We start from the raw sequence: 18,634 nt of genomic DNA, 5'->3' as shown, positions 1-18,634 counted from the left end.
ATTCAAATTTTTATTATTAATGATTTTATTATTAGTATTTTTAAATTTTTATTATTAATGTTTGTATTATTGCATATACTTATATAATATATTATTAATTATTAAATAGATTAAAAGACAATAGTACAAATGAATCATTCTTTATTACAATATTATATTTATATTGTTTTTATCAATTAAACTTTTAAATACAATTCTATTATTCATATTATAATTTTTTTTATTTTTGTAATAATATTCTTATTAATGAAATAAGAAACGAACAATTTAAACAATTTAATAATAATTATTTATATTATTATATATAAATTATTTACATATATAATAGTTAAGATGAATATTTTATTGCAGTTTTGTATTTATAGATAATAATATTCTGCAGTAGTCAATGAAGTTGACATGCTCTAACTGCAATTAATTGCAAAAGAATAAAAATAGGACTTAAAACTTCTGAATATTCTAAAGGACTTTGACCTGATAGTTTTTTACACAAAAGATATTTAAACACAAATATTAAAAGTAATAATATAATACTCCATAATGCTCTTAAAATAGCAGCTTTAGTCATTCCTTCCAAATGCATTCTTATGAAAATAATTGCACAAAAATAAGTATTCAAACCATCTGCAACAAAAAGTGGTGAAAATACTATCCACCATCCTGTATGACCCAAGAAATAATTATCATCCAACTTAAGAGCTAATAACACAGTGAAGATTGTTAATGAAACTAAATTTATCCATATTTCAAAAATTGTCAGTCCCAGCCAATGTACTAATTCATGTAAAGAAAATATCATTTTAAAGGGATTAAATCTGATAAAATTATTAATTTGATTTTATGTTTTCATTTATCATATTATAAATTTTTTTTAATTTAATAAATTATATTTATTAAAAAATCTTCAATATTTTTTGAAAAATTATATTTTATTCTTGATATTTAAGGGTATTTATTGAAAATTTTCTATAAACGCGAATATGTATTGCTGAATTATTTCGATTAATTGTTTCATAATCTGCATTATCATCAAGAGGTTCAAAATCATCTGTAATATAAATATAAAATTATTATAGTATTCAACGTCATGAATATATTATTTTACAATATTTATATACCAATAATTGATATTGTAGATGTCTTGATATCTAGTTCTATACCACCATAATGTATTTCCTTTAATTGTAAAGCCAAGCTGCATGCTTTTTGTATAGCAGAACCAAGACCATGAATAATCACTTCAAAATTGCCATTGTTTAACAGTTTTTCACACTTTTTCAATTGAGCCTTATATTATAGAAAATAAAAAATAATCAATTAAGATTAATGAGAATAAAAAAATATTTTAAATTTATTATTTCTGTTTAGTTATTAATTTTGTTTGAAGTAACTGTATAATGAATTATGTATTATGTATTTAATATAAATATAAAATTAAACAAAAAATTGAATAAATTACAATATTTAAATTAATAAGTTTATAACGTTTCGGTAAATAGATAATATAATAAAAAGCAAGATAAATTCTGTATAAATGAAGTTTTATTATAAAAATTATTAACACACAATTAACAATATTAAAAATAAAGGTTATAATAATCTTATAGCAAAAATTACCTTAAAGTTTGTTTTATTAGTAATAAATATGTCTTTATCGCGTTTTTTTTTTATATCAAAAGGTTGTCTTTTTTTAATAATATAATCAGAAGATAATAATTTCTTACGTTTTGCTATGGATTTATTCTTTTCTCTTAGAAAATTTATTTTCAATTTAGAACATTCGTGCAGATCGGCCATTCTGACAAGTTCTACATGCTATTTTTTATTGTTTTATTTGTTCTTAAAGAAATATTTTTATTGATAAATATCTTTTACTAATTAAGTAGAAAAAAACTATTAAATTGGATATATAAAAATTCAATGATAAATGAAATTACTAAATTAGTTATACAAAAGAAATATAACCTCGAATATTAAATTCGATTAATGGACATTTTATCTACAGATTTAATGCCTTATATTGAAAAGAAGTAACATATTTTGATTTATCGTAAATACAAAATTCATACATTATGAAAGAACCAGAAGTGGATCCGAAGAATATTATAAAAAGCAGAGAACTCCTTTATAGACTTATGATAAGGTACATATTTTTATTTTTTATATATATGTCAATTAATCTTTTGGAATATTGAAAATAAAAGATTTTTTAAATTACAAATTAATTATATTAAATTATTAATATATTATTATTATTAATATATTATAATATTATAATTAAAATTATAAAATTTGCGAATATTTTTTTAATTTTATTTTTAAGATTATATTGAAAATTGATAATAATTTATAATAAATGTTTTAGCCAACTATTCTATGATGGACATCAAACACTGGCTGTGCAATTGTCAAATATAATCCAAGCAGAACCTCCATGTCCTCCATCTGATCGTTTACTTCATTTAATGTTAATTGGATTAGCTCATGAACCTGATCGTTCTAAAAAAGATACAAGTAATTTATCTTCCTTCACATCAACTTTTGACAATACTTTGGGGCCTGGCCTAGATTTAGAATTTGAAACGGAAGCTCAAACTCAAGCTCCAGAACCTGCACAATATGAAACTGCCTATGTAACTTCTCATAAAGGAAATTGCAGAGCTGGAGCATTTTCTGCAGATGGTCAATTGATAGCAACTGGATCAGTAGATGCATCAATTAAAATTTTAGATGTGGATAGAATGTTAGCTAAATCTGCACCAGATGAAATGGCACCAGGTGATCAAACAGGTGGTCATCCAGTTATAAGAACACTTTATGATCATTTAGAAGAAGTAACTTGTTTAGAGTTTCATCCAAGAGAACCTATTCTTGTGTCTGGAAGCAGAGACTTTTCTATTAAACTATTTGATTTCAGTAAAGCTAGTGTTAAAAAGGCATTCAGAACTATTACTGATGCAGATCAAATACGATGTTTATCTTTCCATCCTACTGGTGATTTTTTAGTTGTTGGAACTAATCATTCAGTAGTGAGATTATACGATGTTAATACAGCACAATGCTTCGTCTGTAGTATACCAAGTCATCAACATACTGCTGGAATAACTAGTATTAAATATTCTCCTGATGCAAAAACTTATGCTTCAGCAGGTAAAGATGGAAGTATTAAATTATGGGATGGTGTATCAAATCGGTGTATAAATACCTTTGTGAAAGCACATGATGGCTATGAAGTATGTTCAGTGACATTTACCAGAAATGGAAAGGTTTGTAATATTTGAAATATATATATATTTGATATATTTAAAATATTAAAAATTAAATAATTAATATTAATCTTGCAATTTTGGTTTTTAGTATTTATTATCATCAGGAAAAGATTCTTTAATTAAATTATGGGAATTGTCTACTAGCAGATGTTTAATAGCATATACAGGTGCTGGAACTACAGGTAAAATATGCACATATGAATGATGTTAATTTAATATCATAAAAAAAGAACGAAATAATGTATTGTAATTGATTAATGATTTTTAATAGGCAAACAAGAACATAAAGCCCAAGCTATTTTTAATCACACTGAAGATTATGTAATGTTTCCTGATGAAGCTACAACATCATTATGTGCATGGAATTCTCGAAATGCATCTAGAAAACAATTATTATCGTTAGGACATAATGGTCCAGTAAGATTGATTGTTCATTCTCCAACAGCTCCAGCATTCTTAACATGCAGCGATGATTTTAGAGCAAGATTTTGGTTTAGAAGAATGCCAACTCATTAAATTGGTATTAAAGAACAATAATTCATCTTAAAAAAATTTAATATGTTTGGTAATATTTTTTACTATAAGTAATTATCGTGATAATTAGTTAAAATAATAATCATTTAAAATATTAAACAATGATAATGGCGTATGAGAAAAGATGTATGAAAAGAAAACTATATTCAACATTTATGTTCTTGATCAAATGTTCAATTACTATATCCTAAAGCGATAAACATTTATTCGTATAGTATACGTTAATCTGATATGATCTAATTTTATATCATTGTACGTATTCATTACTTTTTGAAGTAAAAAAAAGACATTGCTTTATTTTGATATCTTGTATATCTATATGTATATCATTATCAATGTTAGTTATTAATAAGTAAATTCGTATAAATGCAATTTATGTAGATATTAAATCATCGACTAAGAAAATTATTAAAAATTCTTTATCTTTTATATTTACATTCAAAAATAAATTAAAAAATATTTTATATTATAAATATACGAGAAAACGTATTTCAAAATAATCACAAAAATATAAAATATAATATAACAATATATTTTTATATTTTATATTTTTCATTTTAATAATATTTAATTATTTTTCTATTTCAAAGAAAAATTTAAAGGAAAATTTATCGTTATAATAGTCGATGAAATGATATCAATAATAATTTAATGCGAAGAAGAATAACAAAATAGAAATTAAATGATTAAATTTAAAATGTTCGATATGTGTTGCGTCGCTACGTGTCAAATTACTCAGTCAATCACAAGGCGGCGCTCTGAACTCCCGCTCTACGTTTGACGATGTGTCACGTGACCCACGCTAACCGCCATCTTTGCTTATCGTATAAACAGTGCGACCGGGCTCAGCACAAATTCTTGTTGAGAAACTGCGGTTTTTCCAGTGTTTTTGAGTGATTCAGTTGCGAAGAAATGTCCGAGATTAAGGCGGAGAACAAAAATGATAACAACATCGAGGATGTATCAAAGGTAAGCAAAGGGAAGCACGAGAAATATCTTCATCAAGCCGAGTTTTCATGCTAAGGCGGCGTGTTGCGCCCCTCAAATACAAGAAGATACTTAGTTTCTCGAAAATTCGATAGAATAGCGTGTATTACAATGAAGGAATGTTATTTGAAAAGTGATTATACAAACTACGAAACTATACAGCTGAAAAACACGGGTGCCTTATTGCGCGTAACCACAGGCTCAGTGATTTTTCAAAGCTGCGCCGTTTGTCCTTCATTGGCAAAGATGGTGGATGTTTTTTATTTGTGATTCTTATGACGAAGGGAGATTCTAGTTAATGCAATAAATCTTTATTAAAAAAAAAGGCGGGAGATAGATTTTGATTCCATATATGTCATGAGGTTTCTTACAAAAACTTGTTCTCTCTTAACATTGTTCGAGGCTGCGACGCTAGAAATACATATCGACTTGGCAAAATGGCGGGAAACTTAAACAAACTTAGCGTATATTCTCGTAGTTCAACGGTCCTTGATAGTCTTATCGCGGATGTAATTATCACGTTTGTGTGTTTTTCTTTTAGTTTAACATAATCTTTAAATCGGATATAATTCGTTTTTGTATTATTGATGCTACTTTTACATTAAATTACGATTGAACATTATAAGTTTTCAAATGTTTCTATTCATTGAAAGTTATTAAAACGCAATAATAAAATATTTTCAGGACCATTCAGCAGAAGAGAAACCAAGTCCAACGAAAAATAAACGAGGAGGCACGAAAAGACTCTCTACATTAGAAAGGTTGGCTCAAGAAGGGGAACGAGTCACAAAGGTACATCACGTGTTTTTTTCGTTTATTTTTCTCTTTCATTTTCTTATTTTATTTATTAAATCATATCTTTTTATTAAATCACATAATAAAAATTTATTTTTTTAATGTTTAAATGTTGTATTTTGAAAATTTAAGTGATCAAAATTTCATCCCTTCGCTTCGTTATTTCCCTCCATTTAGCCTACCCGTAAACATTGCTACGTGAGCAGAAGGGTGTAAAGAGTGGGGATGCTAAGGGCTGGAGTAGGGGTGAGGGGAAGTTCTCTCAAGTCTTTGGAGGGGAAGAATTCCCGCTAATACATGTCGTGGCCGCCAATTATGAATTGTTACTTATGTTTCACAGATCGGTTGTTTGATTTTTTATTATTACTTTAATTATCAATTAATATTTTCCTTTTTTTTATATATTTTTATAATTCATTTTAAACATTTTTATTTAATTAGACAATATGAATTTTATATTGTTTTTTTTTAAAATAGAAAAATTTTATTTAAGCGTGGAGATAGTGAAATAGTTTTACTCATTAAAATTCTCATCACAATTATGTTGATTATAGTTGCATATATTTTAATGTAAAAATTATATTATTACTTTTAGAATTAAGAATAAAATTTAATAAATAATTTTTTGTTACAGGATTTAAATGCATCTGTTGGAGAAGTTGAAGGTAGAAGGCGCACACGTAGTTCAGCACGAGGCCTAACTTCATCAACACCTGTACCATCTCCACCTAAAAAAGAAAAAAGGGATACATCGACAAAAGGTACTGGTCGTGGACGCGGGCGTCCTAAAAGGCAAGAAAAAAATAATGATAATAATACGGATGAAGAAGCAGCTAATAATAAAAGTGAAAAACATTCTGAAGAGGAATCTATGAAAATGGATGTGGATGAACATAAGGAGGAAACAGAAAAATTGGCAGACAGCGAAGACAAAGGTGTTACAAAATTAGAAAGTAAAGAAGCTATTGAAAAGACTCTTGATACTAATTTCAAAGAGGAAAAAGTTGCAGAAGAATCAGAGAATTTTGCAGAAGAAAGCAAGAGTTCTAGTATCAGTGAAGAAAAAAAGGAGGAGGACATAAAGGATAGCTCGGATTCGAGTCAAGATGCAACAGACACAACAACAGAGGCACCACCTTCATCTTCGTCAGAGTCTCAAAATCTCTCTAATACCATTACTACTGAAGAAAATAAGGAATAACCTCCTTTTGCCTGTTTACCAACTTCATGTAAGCATTTTTTTTTTATAATTGTTTCTTTGATTTGTCTCACTAGCATTAACATTTTTTGTCAAATAAAATTCAAATGGAAAAAAATGAGAATGTATGGATTGTATTTTTTAAAGTAATTACAGAAATATAAGGAAAGTATATAATTATCTTTGTCTATTTGTATTCTAATTTTTAAGAGAATATGAATAATTATAATTATTATAAAATAATAAATACAAAGTAACATTATGAGATATAATCATGCAATTTGATAATGATATGTATTATTATTAATTAATTTAAGATTTAATTAAGATTTAAAAAAAAATAAATTTTAATTAGATTAGTTTTCCATATATTCTCAGTTTTTTCAATTGATATAAGAGAGTGCATAATACATTTAAAAAAAAATTATTTAATAATATACATGAATGAATGGTATGAAACTTGTATAGATTTTTATAGATTTTAATAATGTCAATATATGATTGAAAAGCAAATTGAATCATAAAAAGCATTGTCAAAACATTATACTTGTTTGGAATGAATGATTTTGTTATAAAATATTGATTTTATTGTAGCAGGTACCAGGGCGGCGCACACATTGGGGTTACAAATCCAGTCCCCTCGTCTATTTTAACAAATTGACACCTTCTTGCCGATCGTTATTCTAATCAGTGTACATGAACATTATTTTTCTTTTTTAATTTGCAGACGAAAGATCAAAGTATATTATAAATTCATTATCAAAATGAATATATGTTTAATTAATGTATTTAATGGTATTGAGTATTGGTACCATAGAGTAGTTATTTTAATGTAGTTTTACTTTGATAAAAAGTAAAATTACTTTTTGTGCACTGATTAGTTTAAGATGCAAAAATGAGGTGTAGAACGTACGTTGTTCATGTACAATGATAATATTATTGTAAAATATATTTAATATGGACTTATATAGACAAGTTGTTTTCAAATCAGAGCTGAGGTCGGAGTCTTTAAATATCAGTCTTCGAGTCAGATCTGATGTGGAAGTAGCTGAAATTAATTCGTACATAGCAAATTACTGTAATATCTTATCTTATATAAATAATGACTGAATGAAATGGAATATATGAGAATTATGGTGAAACGATTTCTCTTTTTTCATGGAATACAGAAATAAAATTTCTGAGAAACGCGTCGTAGCGTGATATCAATTGTCTCCTTCCTCGCATAATGTTACTAATATCAACCGGTTCGTCGATTTTAACATTTTAAGTTTCTTTCATATTTGGTAACTAATATTTTAACTTTGTTTCTATCTCTTGAATTAAAAAAAAAAAAAAAAAAAAAAAAAAAAAAAAAAAAAAAACAAAAAACAAAAAAAAAAAAAAAAAAAAAAACAAAAAACAAAAAAAAAAAAAAAAAAAAAAACAAAAAACAAAAAAAAAAAAAAAAAAAAAAACAAAAAACAAAAAAAAAAAAAAAAAAAAAAACAAAAAACAAAAAAAAAAAAAAAAAAGAATAGGAAAAAAAATGGAAAGAAGAATAAAGATTTGTAAGATAGTCTTGTGCATATGTATTTTTTTATGATAGAATTTCACGAAATGTCGGTATTGTGTAATGAGTGTAAATCTTTTTATTAAGCACCCTCTTTTTTCATTTATAATGGTCCAATATTAAATATGTTGATATTATTGTGTATTTGAACGGTTGTGAATGTACAGATAGATTATATTCATGAATTATAATTAAAAGGTTCACAGATTTTAATAAGATATAAATAAAAATGGAATGATAAATCTAATCGTTGAACGCTCAAACGTTCGAACGTATGTGCAATTAAGGAAACAATTTGTTTCAATCGCGTTTGCATATCTTTTAGAAATTTAAAATAACTCTATTTCTTTCTCTTCTTAATATTCGTTGCAAGATATTTGAATAGATTTTTTGAAATTTTTCGTAAAGTAAATTTTTTTTAACATAATAAAATTTAATAAAATTGTTTATATTGGAAATTTGTAAACGAAGAAAGAAAAAGAAAAAAAGATAAAGAAGAAAGTGATTTTAGTTGAATTGCTTGCTTCTGATTATTATATCGTAAGAAAAGATAGGATTTGCCATTCCATATATTTTTTTCTTTTTCTTATCAGTAGTATGACGAGTCAAAGCGTTACTTTTCGCGAGAGATTAAAATCAAATGCGATACGCGTGTATATAGTTAAGGTTAAGCTTCGTGTGTGGCAATTGATCTTATCTCCTACGTGCTAGCGTGAAGGATTGGAACGACGTGTGCCAGCGTGAGCATCCTGTTATAGAAAATATAGGAAGTATAGCTGAAACCTATTTTTTGCTGATTCAATCAAAAATGGAACTTTATAACATACATTACGTTATAAATTAAAACTTTTAGTCCTTCTTACGAGAGTAAATAGTACATTTATTTTATCTATACATAAGTATATAAATGATTAGCATTTATGAGAAAAGATGTCTACAAGGTTCGATATTAGAATTTTTACGATGTCTGTGTATATACGTATATACATACATAATTAGTATACATATATATATATATATGTATACATACACACATACACACATACATACATACATGCATATACATATATATTTGCTATTTTAGCTGTATATCTATTCTTGTTACAAATTATAGAATTCTTATGATGAATTAAGCTTGAAACTCTTATAATGAGAATTTAAAAAACTTTTTTTTCGAAACAAACAATTTTGAGAAACAAATCATATTTTACAAATATTTTGATCAAAGTTAATCGGTTGAAAATGATATATTGTTTAAAAATTTAAATTCAGTATATTAATCATTATAATCGACATTTTCATATTACTATACATTTATATGCGCAATTTTTGATCTTATTTGGATAATATAATCCGAAACATTAGATATGTGCGAGTACTCGTGACATAAAAATTTGATTATTTCAAATATTTTGAAAAAAATAATTTATATTACGATTTTTAATATAATAAATTTATAACTTGAAATATGTTATTATAAAAGAATAAAACATAATAAAAATATATCTATTGAAATATGATGTAATTAAATCTCGCAGATATCTAAAAGAAATCAAATAATTAAAAAAATCATCAACAAATGTATAAGTTTATTTTTTAAATTTCTTTAAGATATAAAAATATTTAATCTAATAGATGTTATGCGTTTCTACAAACGGGTAAGTTTATTGCGTCTCATAAAATAGAATTTAATTTTTGATATATATTTTAATTTATATTTTAATTAAATAATTATTTCAAAGTTAAAGCGATAAATATTAATAGAAATGTGAACAAAAAACGATTTTGTATAATAGTACACTACTTTTGATAAAATTTATTTTTTAAAACTAATTTACGAAAACATAAATATTCTTGAATACAATTGTTGAATTTTGTTTATAAAGGAACAAGAATTATCATAAATAAATGAATTTATATTCGCGATATAGTTTCACTATATCGTTCTGTTTTTGCAATCATAATTATCGACAGTCGATAATATTAATTTTATTACTTAAACAGTTACATTCTACTTCACCAGATGGCGAAATAGGCGCACTTTATAACATGCCGCGAACTTAAAATATTTACTTATAGTAGACTTCCTCTTGACCGACTTTTACTGAGATTGATAAACGAATTGATTAATCTGATAATATCATAAATTGTAAATATAATAAAAAAATATATATATATATGTACATATATGCATATAATATTTCTTATTTATATATATGTAATTTAGATATAACAATTTATTAATATCAATAAATTAATAGAATTAATATAGAAATTATGATATGTTAGTGATTGTTGGCTGATTAATATGGGGAATATAGGGAAGAGAAAGTCTACTGTATTTACATTTTATATGTACGTGTATAAAAACATGATACAACAAATAAGTAAAATTATTCTTAGAATTAATATTTTTTTCTTTGAAAACGATGAAAGTAACATGTTGTAATAAAAGAGAAAAATCAGAGTATCTTAATAGGAAAAGAAATTAAAGTAACTATATTTGATTTCATTTAATAATATAAATTCTATTCGCATTTAAAAACAATAAAGACACGACTTTTCTTGTCACCAATTTTTTATCACGCATATGAAAAAAGATTTTATAACGAAATTAATATATAATATCAATTTGGATGCACAATAATTTTTTAACAAAAATTTTGAATTTTGTTATAAAATTATTGAGAAAAAAATATAGTAGTTAAAAAAATACAATAGACATTAAAAATCTATAATGATTATGGTTCACGTGAAATGAAAAAAAAAAAGAAAAAAACTTTCGACTAATTAATTGTTCAATTTCTTCATTATTTTTATTCATTGTCTATTCGCAATATAATAAGAATTTGGTATTTCTCTGAATAATATGTTTATTATTTCATATTTCTTACAATCTATATGTAGATAAGTAAGTATACTTACAACTTAATGTTTCATATATATCTATTTTGTTGTTTGTGTTTAAATAAGTGTGTTCATCCTTTTTATCACTTTTTTTTAATTAAAAAATATTTTTGTATTTCAACATCTTTTGATTAAATTTTCCGGTGTTATTATCAATTAGCTTTTTCGATAATTATATTATAATAATAATGAGATAATTAATCTGATCTAGAGTGCGTTGCTGTTGTTTCGGTCTATTATGAATCGGATTGTTGTTAATATTGTCATCTAAATTTGTTTCATATCTTTATTCAGTTTTTTTAAATATTCTATTATTTTCTTTGTTATCTTCAATAAATATAATTCGTATAAATGTTTGATGAACTAAAATCTCTTAATCGGAATTCTATTTCGAACTTTTTTAAGAAATTACATCGCATCCTATCTTTTATAATATTGTATTTATTGACATTATTTAAAATGAAGACGATTATACAGAAAGGTAGGTGAAAAATTATTTCGACATTTAAATTTTTTGAAATCATCAAAAAACGTTCATATAATGGGATATGTATAATCTATCTTAGAACATATTAAATAATAACAGTGAGATTCGAATAAAAGATCGAATGGAAATGTCTATTCGATCTTTTTAACATGTTAACATATTGTGCTGTTTAGTGCATTGCTTCTACATCATAATGCTTCTCAATAATTAAATGTCAACTGATTAACTGGACAAGGAAGGATAACATTGTATCTTCATTGATCGAATATAGAACACATTGATTAATTTATATTGATTAGAAAATGTTAATTATAGAAATCATTATTTTTCAAATCATAAAATCCTTTTAATTTTCTTTAAAGATATTTGGAGAAGTTTGGAATTGATGAAATTTTTAAACTACCTTTCCTCTTTTTAAGAAAATATTTTCGATGAAACAATATTATAATAAAAGGAATAAAGAGAAATATAGATTTGAATTTTATGCAAATACAATATGTTAAAAATGTGTAAAATAATTTTAATATATGTAAAATATGTGTAAAGTAAAGTGACATTGTGAAATATTATATTACATATATCCATTATTTTTAAAAACGATATAAAATATTTATATATAATTGTATTTATTGCATATGTAGTGAAGCATTATATGTAAAGTGTTAAATATATTCATGGGATATCTTTGGAAGATTGATTTTGAAAATAAAAATAAGTACAAAAATAGTATAAAAAATTATTGAATAAAACTTAAATTATAAGTAATTGAAATTTGCACTAGAAATTAAACGGAAATAGATTGTTTTGTATTCTATAGTTAAAAATATGAAAAAAATTATTATTATTTAAAATGATCTATATATTATATGAATTTTTTAACATTACTTAATTTTCATTTATTATTTGTCCTAATTAACAATATAATAATATGTTAAAATGTGACAAAGATATTTAATTAAAAATCCGCTATAATGTACACTTTATTGCTATTTGTTTTTGAAAAAATTGAGATTGAATATACATAGTCAAGAAATCATATAATCTATAAATTTTAAAAATTAATTTTTAAATAAAATGAAATTAATTCTATATTTTTTGCTTATAGAATTTTCTATCAATAATTTATTCGTATTTCAAGAATCAAGAAATTTTATTAAATTAATCATTTTATTTGTATTTGAAAAATTTTCAAACTTGATCGAACACGAACGAAGCTTCAAATAAAAAAATTTTATTTTTTTTTATTTATTATTATATATAGAATTATCTTTATGCTTCACGAAACTTTATGATATACAAATTACTAAAATAATGCTCGATTAATTAATGCATATTTTACATTTACTGTTGCAAAATTTTTCTCATTTTCTGAAACTAAAATAGAATATGTCGAATATGCAAGAAATATGTATATAATATGTATTCTATTCCAATAATATGTAATTTATAAAAAATATACTTGTTTGAAATTTCCAAATTCGAAAATATAAATTTTTATTTTGGTTCTATTTCTCTATCTACTTTCTCTATTGTAGATGTGATTTGATTTGATCATCTACTGAAAACGATAAATAGAACTGTATATAAATGTAAATAGTTGAAAAATGTCGAGTTAAATAATTAAACAGTTAAATAGAGATTTGTGCGAAATTATAATAAATTGTATGATTTCAATCATAAAAGTATTGTGATTCATTCCAAAAATTGAAATTATAGATCAAAATAGCAAAAAAAAAATTTAAGAAGATAATGAAATTTTTACTATTTCTTGTTTAAATGAACAAAATGACAGAAACTGCGTCAAATTTAATTCTTTCCGAATATGAATATCTTGATAAAATTGTAATTGATCATATCTGATTGTTAATATGAATCAATCTTAAGGTTTCTAAGCGAAATATATACAGTAGAACTTTGCAGTATAAAACAGGTCTAACGATGGAAAAATCAAAATAAATCGTGTACAATGAAAGACTAATTATAACTAATTATCAATAAGTCGTTTCTACATTTTCCCACTCTATATTTTCCCACTCCATTAGAAGTTCTGAAACTTATGCTGGGGATTGTAAAGTATAACGAATGAGGATTTCATGCAATATTTAATTATATTGAATTGTTATATTTCTATTGAAATATTAAACTGCATTTTTATTAAAATAACAAATATTTTGTTGATATTTTATATTTTTTGAAAAAATTGCTATTTGTTGTCGAATATGTTTTTCTTTGTATTGCCAATAACAGATATCGTTACTTATTGCATATTTTTATTCAAAGTAGTAAAAATTAAATAAAAATAGGGAACAAGATAACTTGTGGTAACAAAAAAATATAATTTCAGTATATAGAATTGATCTCAAAAATACTGAAATATTCGTAAACTGGAGATTTTTGAGATAATTTCAAATAACATTTTTCTTTGCAAAAACTTTCGTTATGGTTTTGTTAACGACTTATTAGCAAAACATTGGCCAATTACAGAGCGCGTAGCTAATTGAACTTCTATGCTAATTTATATCAGTTTTTTATACAATAAAATCGATGTTAAAATTAGAATTATGACTATCAATATCATTATCGATAACAAATAAAATTAACTGAAATTTCTATTTTTTTTTAATTTTAAGTTATGTTACAGATATTTTTAACGATTATTTATTTTAATGATATTTCATTGAATTTTCGATATATTTAAACTATGTTAATTTCAAATTATTGATAACACGAATAGAAATGATTAAAATAGACTACAATATAATTTTTTTAATTTTTTATTATTTTTAAATTTAAAGATAATATTTTTAAATGTCTTAATAATTTTGAATAAGAAAAAATATTAAAAGAACTTTAATCATCTCTATCTTGTATATATGCATATAATGATATTATATAGGATATTATATATATCTAATGATATTATCGATATTATCAAAAATTATTAATAAAATATCAATAATATATCAATAATATATCAATAATCGATAGCTACAATTCTAAGCAAAGTACGTAAATTCTATATTTAACAAGAAAAAATAATGTTAATAAATGTTAATAAATAATTTAATAAATCATTATATTTCAATGCATGTCATAAATTGCATGTCTTTGAATTTTTGATAGTCTAAATTCGATCAAATCTACTTTTCGTTTTTTTCTTTTTTTTATCATTAATAATAATAAATATTACAGCTATAAAAAGTAAGTTTTCTACTGTCATTATTAGAAATAAACTGATTCGAGTATGGACAATATGTTGCTTGAAACAATTGTTTTAGTTTCAAGTAACAAATGTTGTTTTGAAACTGAACTCAAATGTTTCTTTCAATATTATCTCTACTTTTATAAAGTTTTTATTACTCTGTATTGATTTTTATTTATTATTTTACATGAGAATACATTCCATATTACGTACATAGTCCAATTTTTATTTTCAGTTAAGTGTTATTAGAATTATTATTTTAAAATTTTATATTTGGAGAGATTTGATATGTTTGAGGCTTTGTACATATAATTTAATTCTATATAATCCATAATAGGTATCTTCTTCAAACGAATTAAGATGAAAATTTTTATAATTTAAAATGTTATTTAAATAAATATCTAATTCATTATTTTCATATTGTAATAAAAACTATATTCAACATCAAATATATTTTAAATAATGCCAAAACGTATTACATATAAACAAAAATATAAAAATGTTTAATTGTAAGTTTATGTAAAATAAACTGTCTTGTTTTTACATTTCACGTTTCTCGTTATCACGTATCAATTCTTTCATACGTAGAGAAATTCGACATTGTTTGAGATATTTTATAAAATAACATTTTTTTAACATCGTTTAAGTTTAACAAATTTAATTTTCTTTTGTTCGAAAATAAAATTATAATAAAATACAAAATATAATGTTGAATCTGAAAATGTACAAAAGAATTATTAAAAATATTATTTATTTTCGTTTAAACGATTTTTTTATCTTCAAAATGTATCGATTTTCTTTAAACTCTTTTAATTAATATGAATATATCAATTAATTGTTGATCACTTATATTTTCAAGTAAATTTTATCATTGTGATAATTTCGTTCTGGTTCAAATTCATCGCGCTTACTTTTCATTCACTGTTATTTCCTAATTACCACAACAACGTTGGTGCACCAAACCCTTTGATGGGTTTGGATTTCGAGGCACTTTGAATCGTGTCGACAGTACGACGTTAGACACATTATTCTCTGTGTATTGTTCTATGTAATTCGCGCAATTATCTAAACAACGGCGGCCAGCTCGCGTAAATTAATTGTCGTTGCAATTAGAACGGTGACAGCATTGATTTCGAATCGAGAAATTGCAGGGGGTGGGGGGAATTGGGATGATGTGGTTGGAACGAAATCGGTAATTGGTTTAACAAATGAGTCTCGTTTCTCGAGCGGTTTTCGTGATTGGTGGACGGAACGTGCGTGATTAAAACGAGAAATCGAGGAAATCGTATCGAAAATATAATGCTATATAGCGCTATATTTCACATGAATCGTCACGATGACATTCAATTAAATATTTGTATCGATTATTGTATCTCTGCTTATTTTTTTCGTATCATAAATTGTAATATTAGTAATAAATTTGAATTATAATTTTATTCATTTCGATTAGGAAGAAATTTATTTTTTTTAATTCTAAAAATTTTTGATGCTTGATTTGATTTGCTTAATTCTTTTTTTTTTATATTTTGTCAAAAAGTTTAAGAAAATTATGAGCTTGAGAAATAAGACATTTTTTGCTTTCCATCAAATGAAAAATGTATATTATGTAGAGTTCGAAACAATATATAATTTTTTCATAGATTATATTTATAAAATGGAACTTTTCTAAAAAAAAAATTTTTCATATTGAATTAAATTTTAATGAGAATAAATAAGAGAAAATATTTTTGAAAATAAAAGTTTTAGTAGTAGTAGTTTGAATAGAATTTATATTTTATAAAAAATTTTTCTATTACAGAAACAGATATTTTGTTTATCAATTATATATAAAAAATACTGTAACAAATATTGAATGCCATTCAATAGTATAATTTAATGAACAATATAATAATAATATTAAATAAATACTTATTATATCTTTTTTTTTATACAAATTTATTTATGCAAAAAAAATATTAATAATATGATTATATCATATATATTAAACTAAATAGAAAAGATTGAAAATGAAAATAATAATTTGATTTTAAATTGCTATTATACAAAAAAATACATAACATAATTAAAGAACATTTAATTAATTGAACAAAAATATTCTTATTTATGCATAAAAAAACTAGAAATAATTAAAAATTACAAGATTTTTATTAAATTAGTTGTATCATAATTATCACAATATAAGGAATAAATTTTTGATATTTTTCATTTTGCTTAATTATTAAATGCATTGCATTGAATTTTCATTTGATAGCTATAAAAAAAAGACAATAATATTTTTTATCGAATTTTCTTATTCTACAAAGTTAATATTATTTTATAAATTAACATTATAATATTACAATAATTCATAACAACAATTCATTACAATAATGTCTTCAATGTTTTTAAATGCAAATTTAGATTGTAAATTTTCATTAATGAGACGCTTAAAAATAACGATCAATATTATATTTAAAAGTTTCAAATTAAAGATTAAAAAAAAAATATTTTTTTTATTGCACAGAAAATGTTTATATTACTATTTTGAAAAATACTAAATTACAATTAAAAGACAAGACAGTTTTGCTATTGAATTATAAATATATGTTATGTTTGTAAAACATATTTAAATTATTGAAAAATAATCAATTTAAAAATAATTTTAATACTTTTATTTTTTTTGCAATAACTAAAATAAATTTTAGATTTATTTTTATTACTATGCTATACAATAAGTGATTAAGTTTTACGTGATACATCAATGTTTTTTAAAGCAAAAAGCTTCGAGGTAAAAAATAACTTCATTAATATGAAGCATAGCATCTGATAGTATATGATACATAATATTTTATAAGAAAATACATAATTAAAACATAATAACTGATTTTTGCACTATAATAGTGACTAATAATTAATTCATAAACTTTTTCTATTATCATTTAAAATTATATTATCATTTCACTTATAAAGAAATTTTTACCAATATAAGAAACGTCAAATTATACTTTGAATATATTATACAATAAAAATTAAATAAATAAAACTATTTACATTATCAAGAATTCTGATAACACAATAGGACACACTAATCGATACAAATAGCCTTATTTCCATAGGATTCGAAAATATTTATTTTCTTGTAATTACATATGTTTACATTTACAGAGTGCTGATGGTTAGATATACTAATGTGATCGCATAGGTGATTACCAAGTGTTAATTGCATTTCAGTGGATGCCAACCGCAAAACCGCTGAGAACGCGCGCTCCAACGCAATCCAACGCATCGCGCTTGAATTCCTTTCACGGTAAATCGATTTTCGATGTTTCATTCCTATTTCGTGCTAATTCTATTTATGGTTCTTTTGATAATAAGTAAAGATTCACATTGTATTTTTTGAATAATTAATATTAATCCAATAAAATTAATGAAGTTTAAAAGTAATGAACCGAAAGAAAAAAATACTTGATTAAATTGCAAATGATTTATTTGCTTGATTATGTGACAGGAATGACTATCAATAAAATTATTGATACATATGAATAATATCGTTAAGATATCATTGAGGGGTACAAACATATTTCAATGATATATTGATATATTAATTTTTAATTTAATTTATATTAATGTATTTTGGCTATAATATTGTTTTTTTATTTCTAAGAAGATATTTGTAAAATATATTATAAATATTTTTTTTAAATTATATTGTTAAATATTTTAA

At 23.5% G+C, this 18,634-nt stretch overlaps 3 protein-coding genes across 7 annotated transcripts; 2 read left to right on the top strand and 1 right to left on the bottom strand.

Moving 5' to 3' along the window:
* Positions 1-275: 275 nt before the first annotated feature.
* On the bottom strand, positions 276-16,900 carry LOC102673126 (transmembrane protein 203-like). 3 transcript variants are annotated; one of them, XM_006622698.2, is made up of 3 exons: positions 1,618-1,823; positions 1,119-1,287; positions 911-1,048 (listed from the first exon to the last, which is right to left on the bottom strand). In XM_006622698.2, exons 1-3 carry the CDS (start codon positions 1,795-1,797, stop codon positions 930-932), a joined length of 468 nt encoding a protein of 155 aa, XP_006622761.1. In that variant the 5' UTR covers positions 1,798-1,823; the 3' UTR covers positions 911-929. The 3 variants fall into 3 exon arrangements, with proteins under 3 accessions (XP_006622760.1, XP_031369651.1, XP_006622761.1); XM_006622697.2 differs by lacking the exons at positions 911-1,048; positions 1,119-1,287; positions 1,618-1,823 and adding exons at positions 276-842; positions 16,884-16,900; XM_031513791.1 differs by lacking the exon at positions 1,618-1,823 and having other exon boundaries at positions 276-1,048; positions 1,119-1,286.
* Positions 1,755-4,104, top strand: LOC102673263 (cleavage stimulation factor subunit 1). Its single transcript, XM_006622699.2, has 4 exons — positions 1,755-2,143; positions 2,366-3,266; positions 3,358-3,451; positions 3,541-4,104. Exons 1-4 carry the CDS (start codon positions 2,073-2,075, stop codon positions 3,783-3,785), a joined length of 1,311 nt encoding a protein of 436 aa, XP_006622762.1. The 5' UTR covers positions 1,755-2,072; the 3' UTR covers positions 3,786-4,104.
* LOC102673393 (myoneurin-like) lies at positions 4,559-8,102 on the top strand. Of its 3 annotated transcripts, none has more exons than XM_006622702.2 (4): positions 4,559-4,772; positions 5,475-5,582; positions 6,220-6,814; positions 7,378-8,102. In XM_006622702.2, exons 1-3 carry the CDS (start codon positions 4,716-4,718, stop codon positions 6,784-6,786), a joined length of 732 nt encoding a protein of 243 aa, XP_006622765.1. In that variant the 5' UTR covers positions 4,559-4,715; the 3' UTR covers positions 6,787-6,814; positions 7,378-8,102. The 3 variants fall into 3 exon arrangements, with proteins under 3 accessions (XP_006622765.1, XP_006622764.1, XP_006622763.1); XM_006622701.2 differs by lacking the exon at positions 4,559-4,772 and adding an exon at positions 4,807-5,299 and having other exon boundaries at positions 7,381-8,102; XM_006622700.2 differs by lacking the exon at positions 4,559-4,772 and adding an exon at positions 4,812-5,299.
* Positions 16,901-18,634: the final 1,734 nt, after the last annotated feature.

This window comes from Apis dorsata, unplaced genomic scaffold (genome assembly GCF_000469605.1).
Source record: "Apis dorsata unplaced genomic scaffold, Apis dorsata 1.3 scaffold_741, whole genome shotgun sequence".
In the NCBI taxonomy this organism is placed as follows: domain Eukaryota; kingdom Metazoa; phylum Arthropoda; class Insecta; order Hymenoptera; family Apidae; genus Apis; species Apis dorsata.
Note: the sequence above shows the minus strand (reverse complement) of the source record. Positions and strands in the feature narration are given on the sequence as shown.

Excerpts from the sequence above, each read along its gene's own strand:
- LOC102673126 (XM_006622698.2), bottom strand. The coding sequence starts at position 1,797 with ATGGCCGATCTGCACGAATGTTCTAAATTGAAAATAAATTTTCTAAGA. Across the intron at positions 1,288-1,617 it reads CTAATAAAACAAACTTTAAG|GCTCAATTGAAAAAGTGTGA; the intron begins GTAATTTTTGCT and ends CTATAATATAAG. Across the intron at positions 1,049-1,118 it reads ATCTACAATATCAATTATTG|ATGATTTTGAACCTCTTGAT; the intron begins GTATATAAATAT and ends TTTATATTACAG.
- LOC102673263 (XM_006622699.2), top strand. The coding sequence starts at position 2,073 with ATGAAAGAACCAGAAGTGGATCCGAAGAATATTATAAAAAGCAGAGAA. Across the intron at positions 2,144-2,365 it reads CTTTATAGACTTATGATAAG|CCAACTATTCTATGATGGAC; the intron begins GTACATATTTTT and ends TAAATGTTTTAG. Across the intron at positions 3,452-3,540 it reads TACAGGTGCTGGAACTACAG|GCAAACAAGAACATAAAGCC; the intron begins GTAAAATATGCA and ends GATTTTTAATAG.
- LOC102673393 (XM_006622701.2), top strand. The coding sequence starts at position 5,228 with ATGGCGGGAAACTTAAACAAACTTAGCGTATATTCTCGTAGTTCAACG. Across the intron at positions 5,300-5,474 it reads TTGATAGTCTTATCGCGGAT|GACCATTCAGCAGAAGAGAA; the intron begins GTAATTATCACG and ends AAATATTTTCAG. Across the intron at positions 5,583-6,219 it reads AAGGGGAACGAGTCACAAAG|GATTTAAATGCATCTGTTGG; the intron begins GTACATCACGTG and ends TTTTTGTTACAG.